This window comes from Muntiacus reevesi, chromosome 7 (genome assembly GCF_963930625.1).
Source record: "Muntiacus reevesi chromosome 7, mMunRee1.1, whole genome shotgun sequence".
Taxonomy (NCBI): Eukaryota; Metazoa; Chordata; class Mammalia; order Artiodactyla; family Cervidae; genus Muntiacus; species Muntiacus reevesi.
This window is the reverse complement of record NC_089255.1, coordinates 59,570,050-59,594,615: the sequence shown is the minus strand read 5'-3', so window position 1 is coordinate 59,594,615 and position 24,566 is coordinate 59,570,050. Positions and strand designations below refer to the sequence as shown.

Genomic DNA, 24,566 nt, shown 5'->3' with positions numbered 1-24,566 from the left:
ACATGCTTGTGAAATTCATGTCTGTTACAGGTTCGGCAATTCTCATTATTTTTTTCCCCTGCTACATATTTCTCACTGGGAAGTTACATGACAGCTTTATGCAGTCCAAGTTAATACAAGCATTCTTCATGCAAGCAGAAATTTATGATTTATAAATAATCATAAATACCTTCACACTGTGTTCCTTTAATTCTTGAATAACCTTTCCCACATATGGGATCTGTATCAAAAAAAAACAAACAAAAAGCAAAAAAACAAATCTGAGATAACAATATCCAGACTCTATGACACAATATTAGCAACATGACAGACCCTTTAACATGGAATTGATTTTTTTTGTTATGAATAATTCTGAGGCAACAAAGTGTCACTGAGATTGTATAGATGAGGGAGAAGGATGAAATGTCTCCTTGAATAAAGCTCAGTCCATCTGTGAGATTCTGAAAGACTCAAAGATAATCTAAAGAGCACATTATGGTGATGACTAAGAAGGAAACTGACTCGATTTCCCTCTTGCTGTGACCCCTAAAACATGAATCATACTATAGGATTACTGTAACATAAATGTGGAAAACAAAGTCTAGAACTGGCAGGTCTCACGCCCTACAGCAGTCACACTATTATCAGTTCACACATTTGTATATCCAAACAGTGAATCAACAGAATCATTAGAAAGGCTCTCAAACCTCAGTTTTGCAATAACTTTAGTCACAAACTCTGGTTCCTTTACATCAATATTTTTTTGGGGAAGAAAATCCATGCCTGTAAAAAGCTTAGGACCCTTAATTATGAAGCTTCTAAGAGAGTCAATAAGAATTGCTGATCTGGGAAAGCCACACCAGATAACTACATTACAGTGTGGTGACAGAAAAGAATAAATTAACCAAATCACATACAATTATTGCCCTTGACACTTCTCTTAATTTCCTACATAGCAACATGTTTCATTGAAGTCATCAGAACGAAATCTTCTACAATTCCCACGTGAACTTAAATGAACAAAGTTCCGGGCTTCCCTGTCCCAAGTAAAATGCCCAGTGAGCAGAGGAGCCACGGCACCCGCTTCTTACCGACTTGGCATGGGGTGCATGGGCTCCCCCAGGCAGCACCGAGGGATGAACAGCACTGGGACTTTAATGTGGCTCCATTGATGTTGATCTCACACCGCCCATCGATGACAGTCTGCCAACAAGTGCCCTTGATGGTTTCTGTAGGGGCAGGGGAGTGATGATATTTAATAGGCAATTAACAGAATCTATCTCAAAAATTCAAACATGTGCACTGGGATTATAGCAAGAATAGCATCATGAAACAAGGAATAATGATAGTTTAAAATTTTGTTTTTCCATACTGAAACCCTTCTGCAATAAAAGTGGACATTAAATACAGCAGCATTGATAAAACAGGAAAATCATTCTTGGAAAGATAAATACCTATGCAGATGGTTTTTGTTGGATCCAAAGTACTTTCAGAAGAACATTCACAAATGAAAGAGCCCGGGCTGTTCTTGCAGACTCCATTAATGCAAGGACTTGATTCACATTCATCGATGTCTGAAACAAAAATAGGTCTACATTACTGCTAAAAACTAATCTTGGGCACAAATGAATCTTTAAGCTTTGGTCTCAACTGCTACTACATATTCTTCATTAGATAATAAAGCTGGCCTAGATAGATTTTTTTCCTAGACTAGATGGAATGCCAAAAATAATAACTGAGCACATCTCTATGCTCAGCACACGGCTGAATCTTTTTAATTCAGAAAATCTGGAGCAAATGTAAGCGTGATTTCTGAATTATTAACTCAAATAGCATATATCTAATATTTTCTTAATCTATTAAATGTTGGCAAATAAAATACCAAATGCAGGAAAATATAAAATGGATATTCTTAAATAGCATTTGAATGTGAACTAATGGTGACTAAAAGACCCATTGTGGATAAGTACTATCAGCAGCTTATAAAGCATATACAAGTGTCATTCAGGATCGCAGAATCTCAACTACATGACACAACTGTCTAAAACAAGAAGTGGCTTTAATTTATCTTTGTGCTTTTCCAGTGGATCTCCAAAAGGCAACAAAATACATGGTATAAGAACAAAAACTATTCCTTACCTTCACAGGTTTTCAGCTCAGGTTTGTATATAAATCCCTTGGGGCAGGTACAGACAAAACTTCCAGGAGTATTTCTACATTGTCCATTGTCACAAAGCAGACTATTCAATACACATTCATTAATATCTGGAAAATAAAGAAAACATAAACTTTTAAAAGATCCTGTCCTTCGCATGCAATTTCTTTGCTTTTTTTTGTTACGTTTTTAAGGTCATAATGATATGATTAATTCAAGGAAGGAGCAAAACTCCTATACCATTGGTTTTTGCCAAAATTACCTAGTTTTAGAAAATAGGTGACTGATCTGATTATTTTTACTAGGTATCTACAAAGTCTAAAATCACCAGACCATTTAATTCGCTTCTTTGGCAGGAAAAAAAAAACTTAGATTTGCTGAAAATTATTATTTACTGGGTTGGCCAAAATGTTTGTTTTTTTTCTATTTCTTTGCCATAAGAAGGTACAGGAAAACCCGAATGAACTTTTTGGCCAACCCAATATATAATTGTTTCATTGTGCCAAAGTTAAAAGGATTAATCCCAGTGTTTTAAGGAACTGACTAAATATTTAGAAAGTATGGTCCATCTTTAATAAGTACTAGTTCCAGGATGGGTGTTTCTTCTTCAGAATAATTTAAGTGGTCTCCAGTTATGTTTATAAAGTATGAAGCAAGCTGTAGAGTTTATAATTGCCAAGAAGAATGCAGACTAGGGATTCAGAGAGCTGAGTAATAGGCCTGTCTGATACAAAATCAAACTTTTCATATGTATTACTTAGATAATTGAGGAAGTGTGGAACTTAAACAGTCTGCTATACCACACTGAGATAAACTACATCATACGGCCCACAAAGCAGGCTACACATTCATAAGGAACTTTTTACATACTGAGTGATTCTACTTAGATAATCATTGACAAGCTAGTGGTCCTTACGTAAAGTATACACAAATTTGATACTAGAGAGCTGCATGAGTTCACATCAGTAAATACACTTCAATCAGAAGCTTACAGTGATCCCTTGGTATCTGCAAGGGATTGGTTCCAGGAACCCCATCCCTGCCATCCAGGTTACCAAAATCTGTGGATGTTCAAGTCCTTTATATAAAATGGTATAGTACTGGTGTATAACCTATGCACATCCTCCTGTGTACTTTAAACCATCTCTAGATTACTTATAATACCTAATACGACGTACATGCTATGTAAATAGTTGTTGGTATATGGAAAATTCAAGTTTTGCTTTGGGGAACTTTCAGGAATTTTTTTTAAATATATTTGATCTGAGGTTGGTTAGATATCCAAATACAAAACTCACAGATGTGGAGGGCTGTGTTTATAAAGTATTAAATATGGGAAATATGGGAAAATTTAAAATATGGGAAAATCAAGGATAGAGTGATGTTATTGTCTGAGCAAATAGCATGCTGAGAATTCTGTCAAAATTGTATAACAAATGCTAACACTTCCCCAAAGGGTCAATACTGCAATTCTCAACTGATGATGTCAGAAGAAAATGGAACTTTAAATTAAGGACTTGAGGATTAAGAAATAAAATAGCCAATCCCTGGAATTCTCTGGAAAGTGGCTGGAGTGGATCTTTGATTTCTAACTTCATACTTCTGAACACAACCTGAAATATGAACATGCATGCTCAGTCAAGTCCAACTCCTTGTGACCCCATGGATTGTAGCTTCCCAGGCTCCTCTGTCCATGGAATTTTTTAGGCAAGAATCCTGGAGTGGGTTGTCATTTCCTCTTCCAGGGGGGCTTCCCGATCCAGGGATTGAACCCATGTCCCCTGCATTGCAGGAGAATTCTTTACCACTGAGCCACTAGGGAAGTCCTGAAATATGAACATCCTTCTGATGATAATGGGTCCAACTTTGGAATAGACACTAGAACACTGAAAGAAGAATCCCTTCTGCCTCCCATACTCTCTGTTTGCTTTGCATGGGGTGATTTCAGGATAAAGCTAAGACATCTCTGTGTCTTTCTGGCATGTCCAAATAAACAATGATTTTTCAAGTCTGCCAATGTAGAGAGGCTCTTATAGAAAAATGAAATCGTAAAACTTCTTTTGAGGTGAGTCTAGTTTGAAAGCACTATGTGTACTCAAATAACAACCTTACTCTCCCAAAAAAGGGGACCCTAAAATTAAGAGTATGAGAGAGGAAGAAATCATTTCTCAAAATTCAGTATATATCATAAATGTACTTTTCCTTCTGAAAGGCCAGGTTTGGGTCAGCAATAAAAGTTAGGGAGACAAAAAGAAACCCACTAGTCAAAATAAGAGGGTGTTGTGGTAAGTCTGTGGCTCCCCTGATCTGCTGCTATCCTCCATTTTCTTAGGTACTTATTTAGCCTGAAACTCGGGTGAAAGCTGATTTGAATGGGGGCAGAGAAGATGTTCTGATTTGTTGTTAGTTCTTCTTATGTGACTGCAAATGCCACATATTGAGAAGGAAAGCGGGTAAAAATACTTAGAGTAAGATTTCTGCTTCTTTGAAAATAAGTGCTATGTCTACTTTGCCCACAATGACAATTGGTAGCAGCCTTAACAACAAAGGCATCCAGTCGGGTAGCACTCAGCTTCAACCTGCACAGTTAGAGAACTGTACACTGTATAAGAGCGACGGTTGCCATGGTCCACCGTTGATGGAGTTAAACAAAAGATATAAGTCATCAGGATGCAGCTATGCTGATACCCGAAGTATAGAGCATCCATCTGTCAAGTCCTTAAGGTACTCAAGCAGGTTGCTCAAGCAACAAAAGAAAGAATGCATGATGCCTGAAATGTTTTAGAAAACAGTGAAACTTCTTACCAACACAGTTTTTCCCAGTGGAATCCACTTCATATCCTGAATTGCATATACATTTGTAGGTCCCACGGAGATTTTCACAAATTCCATTTGGGCAAATATCAGGATCTAATGCACATTCATTTATATCTGGACCATAAAAAAAGCTCATAAGCATTAACATGCTAAAGTAAATGTCAAACAGACTGTCAGAAAATTACAATAAATGTAAAGACATCAGGACCTTGTGAAAATAAAAAAGCTTCTCCTTGATAAGAAACTTGATCCCTTTTTTCTTACTGCAAGATACTCTGAATCAAGTCTTTCCTCCATCAGTCCCTGAGAGGAAACTGGCATCTGAGCTAGAACTACAAGGTTACCAACCCTTAATTAAAAGGAGAACCCCTGGACTTTCTCTTGTCTAAACACTAAGATGGGAAAGTAGATCAAATACAGAGTCAAAGCTCCTACAACTGGTTTCCCTGCCATCAGCTTGTCCCTCTTCAATCTATCTTCTATATTGCCACCAGACAGCCTAAAAACAAAGTGATTGTGTCATTCTCAAGGTTCAGACTTTCGTAGGTTTGATAATATCCTCAAGATTAAATTAAAATATGAATGCTGTTTATTCACTTTAAATCCTTTACTCTGCCGTGAACACATAATGCCCTCTTCACTCTGTGTTGTGAATGCCTAGAGTAAGCCTAATCATTGGTTCAAAACATGCACAATCATCACCTGCTCTGGAAAAACCTCTGCTACTCTGGCCAGATGAGGATGGGTCCTCCCTCTTCTGGGGGCTCCCAGACCAAGGAGAGCTCTAATAGTCAAGAGTGATGCAAAGTGACCATCAGTGAGTGACTAGTCTCAAATCTTGTTCCCTGACTCTTCTATAAATCAAGATTGACCTTTTTTCTTCCTCAGATTCCTTTCACAACTTATTTATTCCCTACTAATTCTTCATTCATTATACAGTTCCTTACGTCTCTTTTCTCCTCCAAATATCCACCTCCAACCCTTCCTCATCCATACACACTGATGAAATCAATCAAGAGAATGAACTGACAATCAGTTCAGCCATAATTCTCTTGCATCAAATCATTTAGTTTTATGTTAACAAAGTAATCTCTTCCTCTTTCTTATCGGTTTTTACACTTGTTCCAGTTCTCCCTTTTAATTTCTTTTATGCCACCAGTATTTCTCTAGTTCTAACTCCTACACTTAAACATTTCATTTTATTTCAGCTAACTGCGATCACTGCCTGCTACAAAATACAAGATGGCTCCCTATTGCCATCTGTTAATGACTGACCACTTGCTAGTTAAGAAAATGTTCAACATGTGCAGGGGTTCACCTGAACTTGTAACCCTGAATTGTGCTTGACAGCAGTAGACCCAAAGGAGGGCCAGGCTGCCCCTTCTCATAAATGAGCCACCACAGCCACTGTATCTCGTTCACATCGACCCCTCTGGGAAAGGACCCAATGCTTCAGTATGAAGCCCCACACCCACACCCAGCAACCCCAGGACCCACTGTGCCACTGTTCTGTTCTGCCACTGGGCGTTTCCAAGTGTCCCAGGCAGATCACACAGTGATCGTCAGAGAGGGGGTTCAGATCAGACTGGTGTAAATGGACCAACTGGAGACCCCCAGGAAGGCCCAGGGCAGCCTCTGCACATGCTTAAGGTAGGAAATTTCAAAACAAGTCCTTACCGCTGCCTGCTGACGTTATTCCTGGCCCACTGCTGCAGAGCGCCTGATACTCCGCTGCAATAAATTAACAGATAGTAAATGATTCCCTTGTTTGCAGAACAGGTCGATCCTGCCTTTGGCTTTGCACACATCATTTCCTCCAAAGTGAGTGGAACTGAAATAAAGTGGTAACGGAAAAGGAGGCATCCCCCCAGGGGGAGTCACACCAGGCTCCCATTTAAAGGCTCCGCAATCACCGTGGAAAACGACTTGTAAGGATATACGCAAGTTCCAGCAATTCCTTGTGCAAAGCGCTTTAGGAAAAGGTGTTTTTCCTATGACTTGATTTTGTTCACCAGGGAACACTTTACACTTACAGTGAAATGTGCCTGTTAAAATGTGGTTTCTTAACTGTTAATAAAACTCTCTCCCACCATCTTGGGAATACATTTTTTCTTAGTTCGAGCTATTTTTTTTCAGAACAAGTTCTTAACATTTTCTCATTTCTCTCTGCAAATTCTCTAGCCTTTCCTCACAAGAATACGAGGGTGTGTACACCTGCATGTATGTGTATTTTTAGAGTTAATATTCATCAGGATGCCAGACTCCTTCTATATATTAAATCCATAGGGAAAGTATTGCATAATGTTAAAACTGAATCTTATTGAGGAAATGGCAGTATATACAATATGTCCCCAAATTTGTGATGAAATCAGAGGTCTATTTCTTATAATTCATACAGTGTTTTAGACACAATTCCAACAGTATTTAGATGAATCTAAGAGTGAATGATGGAAATAGAGAACTAATAGGAAATCACACTTAATCCCAGGAAAAGAAACTAATTTTTCCATAGCTGCCTATGGATTCAGGCAACTACAGAGTTTCATAGTCAAATGCAGTATTGTTGCAAACATGCATTTTATTGATTAGTAATCATATAGTTAATGATAATTTGTATATTATTTACCAGGCGAAGTAGTCATCCAAAATAAAGCTTACTTTCTTTAACTGGCATTCCCCCAATTTAAAGATTTTAAAAGTCTTCCATTTCACTTTCTCTAACTTCTTATAACAGATTTTAATTTCTGTCTGATTTCAAATAATAACATTCTCAAAATGGCAAATGCTTAAAAATTGTGAGTTCATCTTTAATTGATAGTATCTAGGCCCGAAATAAACTAACTGTATCTTAGACGTAAATCAACCAGTCAGAGCTATGTGTTTTCAATATTAGGACTTTAATCTATTTTAGGACATTAAAAGCCAATAGCCAAGGTACCTTAAAATTACGTTCAAATGTTGACAGTCTATTGCTTTCATTTCAATAAACTATTTTTGCCTTACAAATAGAAATAATTTACAACTGGAGAGGACCTTCTGGATTATCTAGAACAATTCATTTTCAGATTAAAAGGCCAAGGATCCCTTTTCCATATTATTTGATTTTATAATTGTTTACTAATGTAAACCATCTCAAATCCTTTTGAAGTTAGGTGAGAAAAATTCCTAAATAAACAAAAATTCACAAAAAACCCTGAACCCTCCAATTAAGTAATTTGCCTGCTTGTGGCTGGAGAGCAGAGTTCTGACTCACTGACCAGTGTTCTTTTCGCTAAGTTATGTCACTTTGAATTGAGAAAAATACTTTTTCCCTAGAGTGGAATAAAATCATTTAGGGAATGCACACCTAAGTCAACATGAAGGATTTGAACAAAATTCACAAGTGAACTTTTGGAAAAAAGTTGGAAACAGTCAAGTAATCTGAAAATTATTTATTTTTACACTCTGTAAAATTCTGCTTTTGTAAAAGCTCCTGCAAAATGTAACACCGTGAAACAACTTTAGAAAACAAGGTAAGTTGCATGTACCCTAAAGAACATGAATATTACTGAGCTGGAGAAATTCAGATGGGAAGCATAAATGTGCAGCCTAATCCAGATGATAGCTGAGTTGGTGGGTAATGTGTGATCAAAGCCTGACCAGCCCTTTTCAAGACCCCTGCAAGGTATGTGAGGTACCTGTAGAGTATCATGTAATCTTTCCCCGTGACTTCCAGAACTGCAGAGACTGAAGATGGGGGCAGAAGGCTGGCAGTAGGAGGGCATCCCCATGATACAACGTACCTGAATTCTGTGAAGGACATGGTTGGCAAGGTTCCCCGAAAGCATACTCGGTGCTGGCACAGCAGCATTCAGACTTGGTAACAGCACCAAACAAGGGTTTCACACACTGGCCTCTCTTGTATCCACCATAGCATGTGCTCCGCATGTGTGTGTCTGAGCGGGAAGAAGCATCTGTCATCACACCATCATTTCCAGCAGACAGGAACCCCCCAGGTTAAAGTTGAAGCTGGCTTTATTTAGCCATTGTCACTGCTCTTACAGAGAATGCCTCTGGTATTAGGCCTCAATAGAAAACAAAACAAATTCTTCAGCTTCCAAGCATTGGAAACCAATTACTAGACTCTTCCAGTTTTCTAGGGACGAGTATGGTTTAGCCACTGTGAGATTCTTAAGGGCTAGGATTATACCTCACTCATGTTTTCTTCCCCAGGCTTGTACAGAGAAGGCAGTTAATAAATGATGAATGAATGATGGATGATCATTCAATCTCACCATATGACAAACAAGATTTTATTAGAAATACAGCCCCCCCCCAATGTCATTACACAATTATTGAGTATCTGAATTAGATGTACTTTCAAAAAGGAGGATGTTTAATCTGTAAAATTATGTAAATCTTAGATATTGGTCTAACTAAGCAGTGTCATCTTTACCACCAGGAGGGGATTTCCAGCTATGACCCATCTTTTCCCAGTTCAAAGGGGATTGGGAAAAATCCCCTTTCTTAAGAATAATTTGGATAAAATTTGTATCTATTTATTAATAAATCTGAAACTTCTTATAAAGCCACAAAAAAAAAACTACTATCATTGAGTTTCTTGATCATCCATATCCTCCTTTGAATTCTCTACCTCCCTTTGGACATTCAGTGCCTTAGATGAAAATGAAATGTTCATTGGGAGATAATTAGGGACATATAGTCAATTCAAAGACCATTATCAACAAAGGAGGGCTGGAGAAAACTGAGGACAACTAGGACAAGGAAGAAGGAGAGGTGTGGAGTCCTTTGGTTTTCATTTATCTCAGCTCATCTTTCTATCCCTTGAATTAATATTCAATTTATACAAGAAAAAAACTGACCCTGTTGGTCTGTTGCCCACTGTTATTAATTGCATCATACCTGCTGCAGTAGAGTACATTTGTTATTGGTTGATTTTACTGACAGAGGGCGGATCTCTATTGTACATCTAGTTATGGCTGTAATCTTACCAACACACACACGTCCATCCAGACCCACGGCCAGTCCAGGAAAGCATTCACATCGGTAGGAACCATCAGTGTTGACACAACGCCCATTCATGCAGATCCCGGGTGTTTCACACTCATTAATATCTGTGGTGGGGAGAAGCACTTATTAAAAATGAAGTCACTTCATCTAAAACCATAATGTGCTTACAAGTCTAAGACTTGAAAATGGAGAAGATTTACAATAATGTGCAGCATCAACAAGAAAAGTTCAATGAGATGCATTTCATTTTCCTTTGAGGAAAGAGGAACGAAAACTGAGAGATAAACTGTCTGAGTTTATTTATTTTCCATATAAAGCTATTTCAGTAACATTCTCCTGAGATTTTTTTTTTTTTTAAATCCAAAGTAAGAACCATAAAGCAAAAACAGAATTGGAAGAAGAAGGAAAGTGACAGCTAAAAGACAAAAGTCTTGTGTAATGTATCACATGGCAATTCTTCCAAGACCGTCAGAAATCTAGCTTGAAAATAAACTGCATCTTTGACCTGGGCAGGAAGCTTCTCCCTTTGGCATCCAATACTCAGACTGGTGTCCATTCCAGTTATCACTCATGCCTTAACTCACGCCTTAAATCTCTGGGACAATTAGAATGGCGTGAGGAGACACAGAACTAAAGCCTAGATGCAACACCATAAGAAAGGAACAGAAAATGAATATAGATGATTTTGATGACCGTTCCAAGCCAACAACAGCAGTGTAAGCAAATGGAACCCAGCAAAGAAAAATCTCTCTTACATATTACAAATATTTGACAGTATCATATGTGTATATTAGGGAGGCCTGGTAAAAGACTTTATTGGGCACATACTAATAATAGCAGATATTTTCCCCCTCAATATGAGGAAGTAGAAATGATACCAAAATTCTGTTTGGGGAAACATATAACACTTAGAAACAAGTCATTTTATAACAACTCCTTTTATAATATACAACTAGTATATGTGAATATTTCCTTTCTTCTGACCTTAAAAAGGCAAATTGAGACTGAAACACCTCTGCCTTTTACTCAGTTTGTGTTATTTGGCACAAAATACATTCAGATGGTCCAAGATTCCATGTACAGATTGTATTTTAAAACAGCAGTTATATTTAAATACATGAACTCAAATTGGTTCAGTTATTCAGGTCACTTTTTTGTTCAAATTGAGATCTACAGTAAAACAGTAGTGACTACAGCCTGAAAAGTAATACAAAGGCTTTTTACTGGGGACAGAGATGGAACGGAGATCCGGACAGCATTGCTCAAAGGGAGCGGCCTCAACCTTCAGAGAGTGATCAAGGGAGACCAGGCTGGTCATCAGATTAGTTAACTGTAGATTAAATTAGCATCGTTCATTCAGCTTTGAACAGTCACATCTTTGGGGTATCAGAACCAAGTCCTCAGCACTCAGAGATTTTGTGATATCAAGAGAAAAATTATGGAAAAGAAATACAGCATACAAGAAATTTCTTTCCTTTTTCTTCCTTTCTTCTTATTACAGTATATGCATTCCATTTACTCTATATATCAAAATAAAGAAGACATAGGGAAGAATAGGAAACATTCTTCCTTTCTCTTTCTAGCTCTGTTTCTTAAGCTAGAATGGTAAAGTCAGAGCAGAACTTTTAATCATCAGGCAGTTTCAAATGAATGGAACAATCCGTTTATTGATAAGACACTAATTCACTGATGGCAAACATTTGCAAAACCTAGTTTCACCTGTGAGGTCATAATGCGCTCTGAAATCAGTTTTATGCGCTCAGTTATATCAGCATCATCTATTGGCCCCCCTGAAGAGGCTGTGGCCTGGGTCACTGGCAGCCTGTAGGCTTCGAAAGGGAATCTTAGCAAGCTCCAAGGTAAGAGGAGTGTGTGTTCTCAAAAAAGGTCTGTTCACAAAGGGGCTTTCACATTTCCTTGTGTTATTTTGTTTGGAAGCCTAGTTCCAAATATTCCAGCAATCTCTCCCTTCCCCTTTCTCTCTCACTTGCACAGCACTTAATCTAACAATCTGGAGCTTTGTTGTATGCTGTCTTAATATTTCCATGTGTTAATCTTGTCTTCCTGACTATAAGCTCCTCCCGACACATAGCCCAAAAGTACAGAAACCAATTTCCTACTTCTAATTTAAAAAAAAAAGAAAAAAGCTTCTCTTGCTGTGAAGGCAGATTTGCACAATGTTAAGAGCCACTGATGTGAAGGTCATAGAGAATGTAGGTAAACAACCAAGGGCTAGAAGCTCTTTTAAGCCTAGAGAAAATACACATCATGCAGAAGACTTAATAAACACAAGGCTTTCTACCAGAACATCTTTACCAAAGCTGCCCACCAGGGGCACTCAGAGAAGCACCTTTCTCCTGCCTTCTCAATCTTGAATCGCTTGACACTCTACACTTTTACATCTGAAGCTATGAGCAGAAGGCTTTGAATGCATGCCGTATTTTAGCAGATTTCCTGGACCTGTTCTGAGTATGAGGTTCCTTGAGAGTCTGGTTCCAACTCAGATCTTGGACACACATGCAATAGTTACTCATCCTTGACTACATTAGGCAAGAGACACTAGGCACAACTTATCCCTGATGACTTTGCTCAGGACCTCAATGTTCAATAGCACAAATAAAAATGTTCACTTTGCTTCACTACCTGGAGCAAAAAGATTATTCCAAAAGTTACAGAACTAAACAATGTTTCCTGGTTCATTTCTTCTGTTTAATCCTATTTTTCCTTTTTGCTTAATGTGACTTGATAAAGTTTAAATAAATTGTGTTTCTCAAGGTATCTTTAGGCAATTACTAAGAGATCATTGTAGTAACTGTCTACAGTATTTTGTTCAGTGAAGATATAAGAGGTGGCAAATGACAGCCATCAAGAAGCCAACTTCAATTATTCCTCAACTACAAGGAAGAGATGGAACTCAGTTTATGCGATAAGATGCTCACAGCTGCTGGTAGTCCAAATGAAAGTTCAGCTTCTCATTCATTTGCTATGGAGACTGAGGCTCTTTTGGGAAGACATCAAAACACCCTTTCTGAAATAAAACAGCCTTCTGAGTATAAACCGTAGCTCTCTGGATGGCTTAACTTAAAAGGCGAAAGATTTGTACGATCTGAAGAGAAACCAGAGTATGGATGGCTTAACTTAAGAAGTTCCAGTCAGGTTTACTAATCCAGAACTAAGGGTACTATAAATGGGGAGAATTAATAGGGAAATGTGGTAGCTTTAAGCAATGTAGAGAGGAGAAAAAACAGGTGAAGAATATGACTGAGTTTCATAGCACAAACCTTTACAATAACGCCCATCTGATGCCAGCTGAAATCCAGGTTTGCAAATACATTTAAAACTGCCATCTTCATTGATACACATTCCATTAAGGCACATATTCCTTATGCTGCATTCATCCATATCTGAAAAATATAGATGTATTTTCTTAATGACCAGATAAGTAAGCTTACAAAGGAAGCCAATCTGGATCAATATAATTTTATTTCTTCACATTTCTCTACTTCTTGTTATTATTGTCTAAGGTTAATTTTCATCCATATTATAGCATACAAAGAGAAGAGTGGCATATGAAATATGTATTTTAAGTTTTCAATTTGTGACCTGTGCTTGCAAACTATAGGGCTAAATTATAGGACGTATACACACACACACACACACACACACACACACACACAAATGGACTTCCTGGGTGGTGCTAGTGGTAAAGAACCTGCTTCCCAATGCAGAAGACATAAAAGATGCAGGTTCTATCCCTGGGTTGCGAAGATCTCCTGGAGGAGAGCATGGCAACCCATGCCGGTATTCTTGCCTAGAGAGTCCCATGGACAGAGAAGCCTGGTGGACTAGTCCATAAAGTCGCAAAAAGTCAGACATGACTGAAACAACTTAAAAAGAATGCATATATACATATATATGTATACAAAGCATATACAGATTATGAAATATATATGTATATGTGTATATGTATACACATATGTATATATATTACATTCACATAGAATTATATATCTATGAAACTTCATATAAATATATATTTGCATATAAATATTGGGTTGGCCAAAAAATTCACCTTATAGAAAAACCTGAACAAACTCTTTGGCCAACCCAATATATATATTTACAGATTCATATAACTTCTAATATACTAAAAATAAAAACAAAATCAAAATTAAGAATGATGTAATTTGAAATGTATTTAGGCTACTTTCTGATTCTTTGAAAAGGAGAAACCAGAGAACTGCTTGTAGTTTGAATTTTAACAGAGGTAGGAAAAAAGTATTTTTAAAATGCAAGACAACTATAGAGCATAGCCATGACAGCTAACCCTTAGGATCCCTTGATCATAGGGATATTTCTTGAAATTCACCAATATGCTGCTTTATTTAACATTGCAGCTCTTAGGAGGCACTTGCTCTTCTGGACACAGTGTGTTTTCACTTACAGGCTTTAGTCAGACCAAAGTAATTTATGATTTTTTCTTTTTTAAACAAGATTCTATCCCAACTGAGAATTTTGGCATTAAGTCTTTGAATTGAATCACTGAGATAATATTCTGCCAAAAATGTTTCTAAGAACAATTTTGAAATTCTTTTAATGTATGAATAGATTCTTGGGGTCTTTCCCAAAGACGTTGGGAAAGATGATAAGGAGCATTCTTCATTTTTTGCTAAAGGTCTAAGAAGTAGAAACTCATCAGTAATTGTCATATTCTCAATTTCAGAAAAAATAGGCAGAGGAAAAGACAAAATGAAAAAGCCCAGTTCAAAGTGAGGTGATTAATTCAACAGGCAATATGAAGGCTGACTCTCAATCGTCAGTATTTCTCTCAAATTTTACATTTTCAGATACTCATTAGTAATATTTCATTACTACACAGATATTTTAAACAACAGACTTTTAAGTGACTGAAAAATGCATATTAGGTGTGTTCTATTTTTTTTAATGTACAAATTCTGACTGTTTAAAATTCATAAGTAATGATTTATGCTATAGAAGTTTCATCATTAGGAATATTTGAAAAGCAACCTCTGCTCCTATATTTAAAATGTTACTTGACTCACACAAAAATGAATTAAAGGAATTAATACTACTGAAAAGTTAGGCTTCCTCCTAGATAACCAAAAGTGAATATATATTTGACACTTGGACCTTTTACTAAGTATTTACCTGGTCTTGTTAAAGATTTTTGGTATGAAACTGCAATGGAAAAAGCCAAATAACATTATTATTACATTATATTACCTTCACAATTCTTCCCATCTCGTGTGACGTGAAATCCTGCATTACACACACAATGGAAACTGCCATCTGTGTTGATGCAACGTCCATTATTACAGATACGGCCATTCTGTAAACATTCATCAATGTCTAAAAGTGGAGTTAAAAAGAAAGAAATAGCTTTATTTAGGGGATTTAAAATTATTTTACTGCTCCTTCTCACCATCTCCAAACTCATGATCTTAGTCTTGGGTTTTAGTTACTAAATAATATTCTTCAACATAAATTCAGAATTAAACAATATGAAATGTAATTAGGATTACTAATAAAAGTTTGAAAGACACATGAAAGAAAAGATGCTGACATAACAGCATTCAATCTAACTCTAATTTCTAATAAGACTCCCTAAATCTCAATTCTGTAAACAAAATAGATTCTTCTGTATCATTTCCTAGCTAATTTAATGAGCCACAATATATCATTATTTACAGTGAGCGTTGGCCAATGTCTTTTAAGACATGATCTAAAAGGCAAATCTGATGATAGCTGTATCAGAATAATTAAATAGAAATGCCATTTTAAAAAAACACAGCTAAAAAACTTAATTCCATCTGAAAACTATCAATCATTTGGCTCTGAAATGTCTACCTTCCTTATGGCAATTCTGGTCCAAATACAGTTTTGTTTATAAATTCTTAGTCTCTTTTATAACTTTATGAGTATTCTGTCTACCAAACAAAATATTGGGATTTCGGGGATATTTTCCCTTTTTTTACTTTTGTGTTTAAAAATTATGCCAAATTAAATAACAGAGCAGGATATGAAAGTGTTAAAAATGACAATAATTCAAACAACCTGCATCTGATCCCGCATTTAAAGATTAATAATTAACCTAAAGTGGACAACAAGGTACGCTGGATTATCTATTCCCCTCAGTTTCCAGGCTACATGCCTGGACGAACATCAAAGGGGATGAACACAAACCATCCTGTCTACCGAGCACGTAACCGATGCCAGGGCTTATTCCCCAGGAGACAGAGGCCAGGGCGCTGGGCAGAGTGGAGGCCACGTGTCCCTGGGTATAAGCGCTCTAAAGGTTCTCTGGGCGACAAGAATGTGCGCTCATGGCATACTGGTTATTCTGACTGTCTATCCCGTGTCTGCACGGTGTCTTGTGGTTGACCCTCAGACGCACTTTCTTTCTGGGCAGATCCAGCAGCGGTTTCCACACGAATCATTGGACCAGCTGAGGCAGTCTGGGCTTTCCTTCTGTCTGATCTTTGTGCCAACAACCTACAATCGTTTTCTCTCTCATTTATTTCTTAATCCTTACTAAAATCTGACTAGCTCCATACTCTAAAAAAAAAAGTAAAAACCCACATATTCTTCAGCAGATTTTTTTTTTTAAAGATTTTTAATCTTTTTTTTTTTTTTTAAAGGATTCTATAATCTATGGAGGCCCAAGGATAAAATAAACAGGATAAAGAGTTTAGCTTTTTCTCTCCTCACTAATTTGAAAATGCCATCGGGGCTCCACTGCCTTACAAAAATAAATGAGAAGCTTGCCATTCAAAGTCTCTTCTGTATGTTTCTTCTGTCCCCTTCTGTTCAGTTCCTCCTGTCCTCCTTCTCAGCTGAGTATACAGCCTTTCTGACCATTCTGTGACCATTTTCATCTATCTCCAAATGTGAGCATGTTAACAACTTCTTGCATTTGAGATAAACTTAGCACTAGCTCTTAAAAAACACAGTACTTGAGGCTTTTAGGTAATCTTCAGTCTCTAAAAAATTAAGTCTCGGATTGATGACAGTAACATGCACCTACACCGACTGGTTCCTGCCCTAGAAGAGTGCTTTCAATAACGTCTTCTATTTGTTTATTTAACAGTGCTGTCTTCTGAAACATTGGTTTCAGTTTATCTTCCACTATTGAAAAATGCCTAGTATACTGTGTGTATGCACTGATTATTTTAAACAAAAGTCATAAAGAAGGGCCTAAGCTCAGTTAAAAATTCAAACTATAAAAAAAAATTCAAACTATACTTGTAATTCAGTAAGTAGACCATTAATAGAAATATTAACAAACTCAAATGTTATACTCCAGGTTTTTCTGCTCAAAATTGCCATTTATAAGTAGTGTACTAAGATACACTGATGGCAAGAAATCTCTAAGTCAGAACCAAATTCAAAGATTTTGAAAAGAGTCACTAATAAAAAATAAAAACACTTGTATGTCTTCAACGCATATAAAGAACTTATGCTAAAAGAGGCAAATAAAATTAACTCATTAATGGCTGACAAATTTTTAAAGCAATACAAACTTCCCTATATTTCCCTGCATTTAATTTCAATAGAGAATTTTCTTGCTTTTATCTGCCTTTACTTGGTCAATGATAATAGATCATTCTGCACCAAATTTATAGAGATATAGATATTTGAGGCCCCTGAAGTGGGAAGTACATGTTAATTATTTCTATCTCAGAAACTCAGTGTAACATTGCTATATTTAAAATGGATAACCAACAAGGACCTACTGTATAGCACAGGGAACTCTGCTTAATGTTATGTGGCAGACTGGATGGGAGAGGAATCTGGGGGAGAATGGATACATGTATATGTATGGCTGAGTCCCTGCACTATCCACCTGAAACTGTCACATCATTAATTGGCTACACTACAATACAAAATAAAACATTAAAAAAAAATAAAAAAGAAACTCAGTACATCAAAGTCTTCTAAGATGACTTTTGGGTGGATTAATAAGTCAACTACTAAACAAAACTGAAGGCAAATTCTTATGAGGAAACTTTACAGCAGGGCTTCTCCAACTTCAACACACATAAGGATCCCTGGAAGATCGTGTTAAAATGCTGATTTGGATTCAGTGGGTCTCAGGTGGGGCTTTAGTTGCTGCATGTCCAACCTGCCCCTAGCCGATGCTACTGCTGACCACACGAATCAGCAGCAAGAACTTACAGGCACTTCTTATCCTTCAGGCCTTTCCATTCAGCAACTAATTGCAGAAAATTTCACCTGAAAGTCTCCTCTGCTTCTCTGTCAACAAAGGACAACCCTATTCCCTAGTTTTCTGATTAAAATATAAGAGACAATAGTGACAAGGCAAAAAAAAAGCGGGGGGTGGGGAGGTTGGTAAAATGAAGATATTCCCATAGGCACAGAAGCATCTTTTAAAACTGGAAAGTTTGCCAGATTTATGATGTAACATAAAATTATGATGTTAGCATAATTCGGAGTAACAATATGTGGAATTAAGTACAAAAAGCAATGGGAGTATCTTAGTCTCTCCAAGCAAGGGTTATTTAAGCTCCATGGAATTCCTCCAAAGAAAACTCCTTACTTAGCATACACGTCCCCCAGGCCAAGCTCAGAGTGAACGTACCTCGGCACTCTGTCCGCGTGAGTGTACTCTGATAACCAGGTCGGCACTGACAGGTGTAAGAGCCCTGCGTATTAATACACTCGCCACCAGCACAAGGGTTCTTCTCACATTCATCAACATCTGCAAAGCACGGTACATTTTAGTAGAAGTTAGATGGCCATAACTCTAAGATCATTTTGTTGGTTTCCTTTACATGTTAAAACACTTTCAAAGAAATAAATAGCGTAATGAAAGTTTCCCTTTTTTCCCCCTACAATAACAGTGCCACCAGCCACTTGAAGACTGGTTGGGTCGAGCAGTTAAAGTGTATTATTTTTCTGGTGTCATTCTTCAGAGTAAAATGCCAAATAGTAGCAACTCAACACTCCAAGCTAATAAACATTTTCTCTTCCCTGGGTCTGGTCTAAGGGAATCAAACAGACTAACATTTCAGAAGTGGCTTCTGGGCAGGATTCCGAGTGTCTCTTGAAACTCACTATTTCAATAAAAAGAAGACCCAACCGTATCTAAGCATTCCTTTCTGAGTTGCTTTAACAGTATTACAACAAACCATGAAGCTATCACAGTTTAAAGGACATGTCTCGCCCACCACTGGGGACGCCACTACCGTCACCTTGCTCCCAGACAGGCTCTCACTAGTTTTATAGCCATTTGGAGCTACTGGTATACTTACAGGTAAACTGGCTTTTATTCCTCTGCAAAGATGAGGAAGCTAAGGCTTATGGAAGACAACCCACTTGTCTGAAGTCACAAGCTTCTTGCGGCAGATGCAGGTCTGATCTCAACCCGGAGCTAGATGTTCCCTCTCCCCCCTAGCTCTGGAGGACCTCTAAGGATTGAAGCACTGTCTCCTAGTGGGCTAGGAGAAGGGGCTTTCAAAAACATTTTATTCTTGTGTCAGATTTCCTTCCTTCACTAACTTGACTGCCTTGTCAACAACTTAAAGTTCCTTGCTTCAGTCTTTAACGACTAACTAGACAGAGTTGGTGAGTTATTCACTCAAATTAGTAACACACACAAAGTTTCATAATTTGGGGGTATTTTTAACACTTTGTTTTAACGGTCAGGCTTCAAAATGATGTCTTCAGTTAGAGTTACCAGCAATGCCTTGAATTTATTTTACAATGAAAGTTAAAAGCCACTATAGTTGGCATAGGATTTTCCTGGTGGCTCAGTGGTAAAGAATCAGCTGGTCGATACAGGAAATTGGCTTTGATCTGTGGGTCAGGAAGATCGGCTGAAGAAGGAAATGGCAATCCACTCCAGTGTTCTTGCCTGGGGAATCCCATGGACAGAGTAGACTTGTGGGCTATAGACCATGGTATCGCAAGAGTCAGACTCGACTTAGCAACTAAACAACAACAAACAATAGCAGGCATAATAATGCCCCCACAGACATGTTCATGTCCTAATCCCCAGAACCTGTGAATATGCTACACGGGAAGGGGAGTTAAGTTACGCTACTAGTTGGCAGAATATCCACTCCTCCTGAGATACATAGCTGTGCTGGGCTGGGCTGGGCTTAGTCAGTCGTGTCCGACTCTTTGTGACCCCATGGACCATACCATAGCCTACCAGGTGCCTCTGTCCAGAAGGATTCTCCAGGAAATAATACTGGAGTGAGTTGCCATGTCCTTCTCCAGGGGATCTTTCCAACCCAGGAATCGAACCCAGGTCTCCCACATTGCAGGTGGATTCTTTCTTTTTTTTTTTTTTTACAGGTTATAATTTTTATTTTTTTTTTAATTTTTATTAGTTGGAGGCTAATTACTTCACAATGTTGCAGTGGGTTTTGTCATACATTGACATGAATCAGCCATGGCAGGTGGATTCTTTACCAACTAAGCCACCAGGGAAGCCCAATATACAGCTGGGTCCAGTGTAATCACAAAGGTACTTAAACATGAAGAAGAGTATTAGAAGAGAGAACCAGAGAGTTAGAGAGAAATTTGAAGAAGCTACACTGCTGGCTTTGAAGATGAAGAAACAGCCCTTCAGCCAAGGAAACAGACAGCCTCTAGATGCTGGAAAAGGCAGAGACATGGATTCTCTCCAAGAGCCTCTGTAAGGAACACAGCCCTGCTGACACCTTGATTTTAGCCCGGTAAGAACTATGTCGAACTTCTAACCTATAGAAATATAAGATAATAAATCTGTGTTGCTTTAAAGCCACAAACTTTGAGGCAATCTGTTCCAGCAGCCATAGAAAACCTATCCAGTCGTGAAGCAGAGCTGCAACAGCCTCTCGTGCCAACCCAGTGGTTCATCACCTACCAATGCACTCCCCACGGAGGTCCAGCTGGAATCCTTTGTTGCACTCACACCGGTAGCTCCCGGGAGTTGGGATGCAACGTCCATTTTGACAGAGATAGCGAAAGAGCTGGCAGTAATCAGTGACGTTGACTGGTAGCACCCCTAAAAGAACAGCATGAGACCCCATGAAAATTATTTAAAATTAGAGCATCTTTCATCGGCACTGAATTCCGTAGTAACAGGGAAGATGCTGAACCTTAAAGGAAGGAGGACACTCGTTGGGCAAAGTTTATCTGGTACCAACAGAGAGTGTTTCCATTCCTGCCTCCAGAGAGTACCCGTGCATCCCGGCACGTGGGGCCAGGTATTGCAGCCCAGCAGTGGCCTGCTCCTCTGCCGGCTTCTCCCTCCCCCTCTCTCTGCCTCATGTTCAAGCCACCAGTTGGCAGGAAAAGTTCTTAATGTCTAACTACTTGCAAAATTGCTTTGCATGATATATAACCCAAAGTGTAATTTTACACCTCCCCTCTATGAATCAGATTTAAATCTCTCCCACAATATCAATAACAAAAGGATGCTAATTTCTGGAGAATATGAAACTGTTCATTTTCCTCTAGGCAATAGGCCAGTTGAGAAATTTATACATGAGACTGTGTAAATGAAATATTTAAGAATTCTAAACTTAATGACTTAAGCAGCATAAATAACCACAACAAAATTAACCTGATTAATGCAAGAAAAGTAACTGATGACTTTTTGAATTCTTACTTGGTGGCTCCCGCGATGGATACGGATACTCCACTGGTGGTCGAGGGATCATGATTTGAGGCCCAGCAGGAAAGCCAGGAGGGACAGGGTGAACGGGAGGAACGGGGCCAAGGGGTGGAGGAGGATATCCTGGCCTCTCGGGAACTACCATAGGGACGGAGCACAGCTTGTTGAAATCCTCTGGAAAAAACACAACGCAATAGCTGAGCTGCAACATATGTCACAGGCCCATGGGAATCACCCTGACTGTTTAAAGAAATTCTGAATAAAACTGATCCACAAATGACATAGGTCGACTGAAGAAAAGGCAAAAAGCCAACAGACTTCATTCCCATCCCTAATACCTAGAGCAGCAATCACGCAGAAACAATAATTCAAAACCAAAAAAAAAAAAAAAAGATAAACTTCCCATGGTGGTACCACATACCCCTCCTAAAACCTAAGAAGTCTTTAGCTATGTCAAAATTGACCTCAAGGTAGAATAGAATAAGATGCCACGATCTCCACCCAGTCTTCCCACCCATGGCTCCCACAGGGCTCTAAAGAACACATGATTTATTATTTGATGTACATTGGAAAGCTGCTGGTGGTCTTTAGCGAGGATGAGGCATGATCAGATGAACATTTTCAGAAGATGATTCTCACTGGCATCTGGAGAATGTACCAGAGAAAGACAAGGCTGCTGCAGAAGACCAAGGGCAAGACGAGGATGGCTGGACCAGGGAGCTAATGATGGAACGGGGAGAAGTAACCACATTTGAAGCATATTTAGAGTTAAGATAGATGGGTTGTGCTCAGGGAAGGAGTAAATGTCAGTAAATAAGGGAATAGGAAATCATAGGAAATTCATAGCTGAGGAGAACAGGAAATCAGGAGTGAGTTGTAGTTTTCCACTTGAGAAACAAGGTTGATGTTGGTGCCGTCTGCTGAGATGGGAAAAACTGTGATGGAAGCAGATTTAGTGAATAGAAGTCAAAGGCTGAACAGATGAATTCTGAGACATCAGACATCCATGTGGAGATGTCACATAGCAGTTTTATAAGAGAGTTTGAGGCCTAGAGAAGATGTCAGGGCTGCTGCTAAGTTTGGGGGTTATCAGTGGACAGGTGGTGTTTAAAGTCCCAGGGATGGGTGAGTTCCCATGAGGAAGGTGTGGAAAGTGAAGAGAAGGGAGTAAGGAGACAGAGCCTAAAGAATACCTATTTGTAAAAGACAAAAAAAACTGACAGAGAAGAAACAGCCCACAGGGCAGAAGGAGCACCAAGGGTGATGATCACTGTTTTCCCTATGACTGCACATACAGACTGATTCCTACTTTCCACAATGCCAGATCTTTATTAGAATAAATCATGTTTAGACTTGTGGCACATTTCAGGGGGTAGGGGGAATGGGGAGGGAGACTTCCAAATTGGTATTTTAAAGCAGTATTCAAGTTTTAAGAAGGGTACTTACTTAACTATCCATTTTCATGTTTCCTACAAATAGCCAGATTTTGTCACAGTTCTCTTCAAAAAGTAAACTACATGATTTTTAAATTTTCTTTTTTCTCTCTTTCCAGAATGTTGATGGTTTTATTATCTTTGTCACACAGGAATTCTCCCATAGATACTTTCCATGCTACCTTCATCCATTAATAGAAATTAGGCTAGTATTTTTATTTTCCTTGTGGACTAAAATCTGACTTATTCAATGACACAGTAATATGTCTTACTGGAATGTATGCATATTTCAACCTCATTGGACATACTGTCCATTAACATTTGGCTAAACATACCTAGCTACCATGTACTTTGTTGTTATTTTCTGATCCATTGCTGAAACTTTCTCAATCATATCTGACATTTCCAACTCAGATTAAGTTATGTTTCAGATAATTCTATTACTGCATTATTGATCTGGAATTTTAATCCACAGAGATTCAGTAATGCCTGACTGTATTTGGAAAGGATTTATATGTTGTTTTATGCCTCCCTGAATCAGAATGCTATAATCCCTGTTTTCAAATCACAGTGATCTTTGTTATAGAATTATCACCTGGATGTGCCACATCCATCATTTCCTGGTTACCACTAAGACTGTGCAGCATTCTAACCAAGGATCATATCTAACTCACAATTAATTCCTACTCTCAGCCTTACCTGGAAAATTGCACACAAGAGGAATTTATTAACTATGATAGATTTAGTTGGATTGCAATTGTACTTAGCTTCCAAGCACTGACCAATCTTCTTTTTAAAGGTCTTTTAGGATTCCTATAAAAGACGTTGGATAGCTTACCAGCATTTCTGCTAATTAAGTGGTTATGTTATTTTAGAGTGTGCCAGTCGCTCAGTCATGTCCAACTCTTTGTGACCCCATGGACTATAGCCTGCCAGGTTCTTCTGTTCATGGGAATTCTCCAGGCAAAAACACTGGAGTGGGTTGCCATTCCCTTCTCCAGGGGACCTTCCCTATCCAGGGACTGAACCTGGATCTCCAGCATTACAGGCAGATTCTTTACCACTGAGGCACCAGGGAAGCCCAAGCATGCCATTAAATTCATCTTAACCTCTCCATGAAAATATACCAGCTTGAGTTCTCTACTTTTTCCTACTTTAGTTTAGGAACTTTCAGAATCAGCAACATGGGGCTAATTTTGTTCAACTGATGTCCAGCTTTTCTATCTCTATTTAACTTGGACATGAAACTGATTATTTTTTTTAAAGTGAAAAGCTGACCAATCTGAAATAATCCTTCCTATGTTATTCTTCATTAATTAAGAACCTAGAGCTCTGTGGTATTGGTATGGAACATTTGAACAAAGAGTAAACACACACATCTACCTGATAACTAGTTTGCTCTATCCATTTGCTCTACTCTGAGCCTGTCTTGGGGTTGCATATCTCTCAGTGGCACCCCTGGGAGAGCAGCTCCCTGGAAAATCATACAGGGGAACCAGGCCTTCTGCTCCATGTGCCCTGAAGT

At 38.3% G+C, this 24,566-nt stretch overlaps 1 protein-coding gene across 1 annotated transcript in view; it reads right to left on the bottom strand.

Moving 5' to 3' along the window:
* Positions 1 to 24,566, bottom strand: part of FBN1 (fibrillin 1) — a 258,732-nt gene that overhangs the window by 95,774 nt on the left and 138,392 nt on the right. The window contains exons 11-23 of the mRNA XM_065941593.1: positions 21,603 to 21,782; positions 20,856 to 20,996; positions 18,582 to 18,701; positions 15,206 to 15,331; positions 13,243 to 13,365; positions 9,943 to 10,065; positions 8,734 to 8,886; positions 6,629 to 6,682; positions 4,940 to 5,065; positions 2,119 to 2,244; positions 1,434 to 1,553; positions 1,071 to 1,208; positions 170 to 220 (exon numbers count right to left, since the gene is read on the bottom strand). Of these exons, the coding sequence (XP_065797665.1) occupies positions 170 to 220; positions 1,071 to 1,208; positions 1,434 to 1,553; positions 2,119 to 2,244; positions 4,940 to 5,065; positions 6,629 to 6,682; positions 8,734 to 8,886; positions 9,943 to 10,065; positions 13,243 to 13,365; positions 15,206 to 15,331; positions 18,582 to 18,701; positions 20,856 to 20,996; positions 21,603 to 21,782 (1,581 nt within the window). The remainder of the gene's footprint in view (positions 1 to 169; positions 221 to 1,070; positions 1,209 to 1,433; positions 1,554 to 2,118; positions 2,245 to 4,939; positions 5,066 to 6,628; positions 6,683 to 8,733; positions 8,887 to 9,942; positions 10,066 to 13,242; positions 13,366 to 15,205; positions 15,332 to 18,581; positions 18,702 to 20,855; positions 20,997 to 21,602; positions 21,783 to 24,566) is intronic.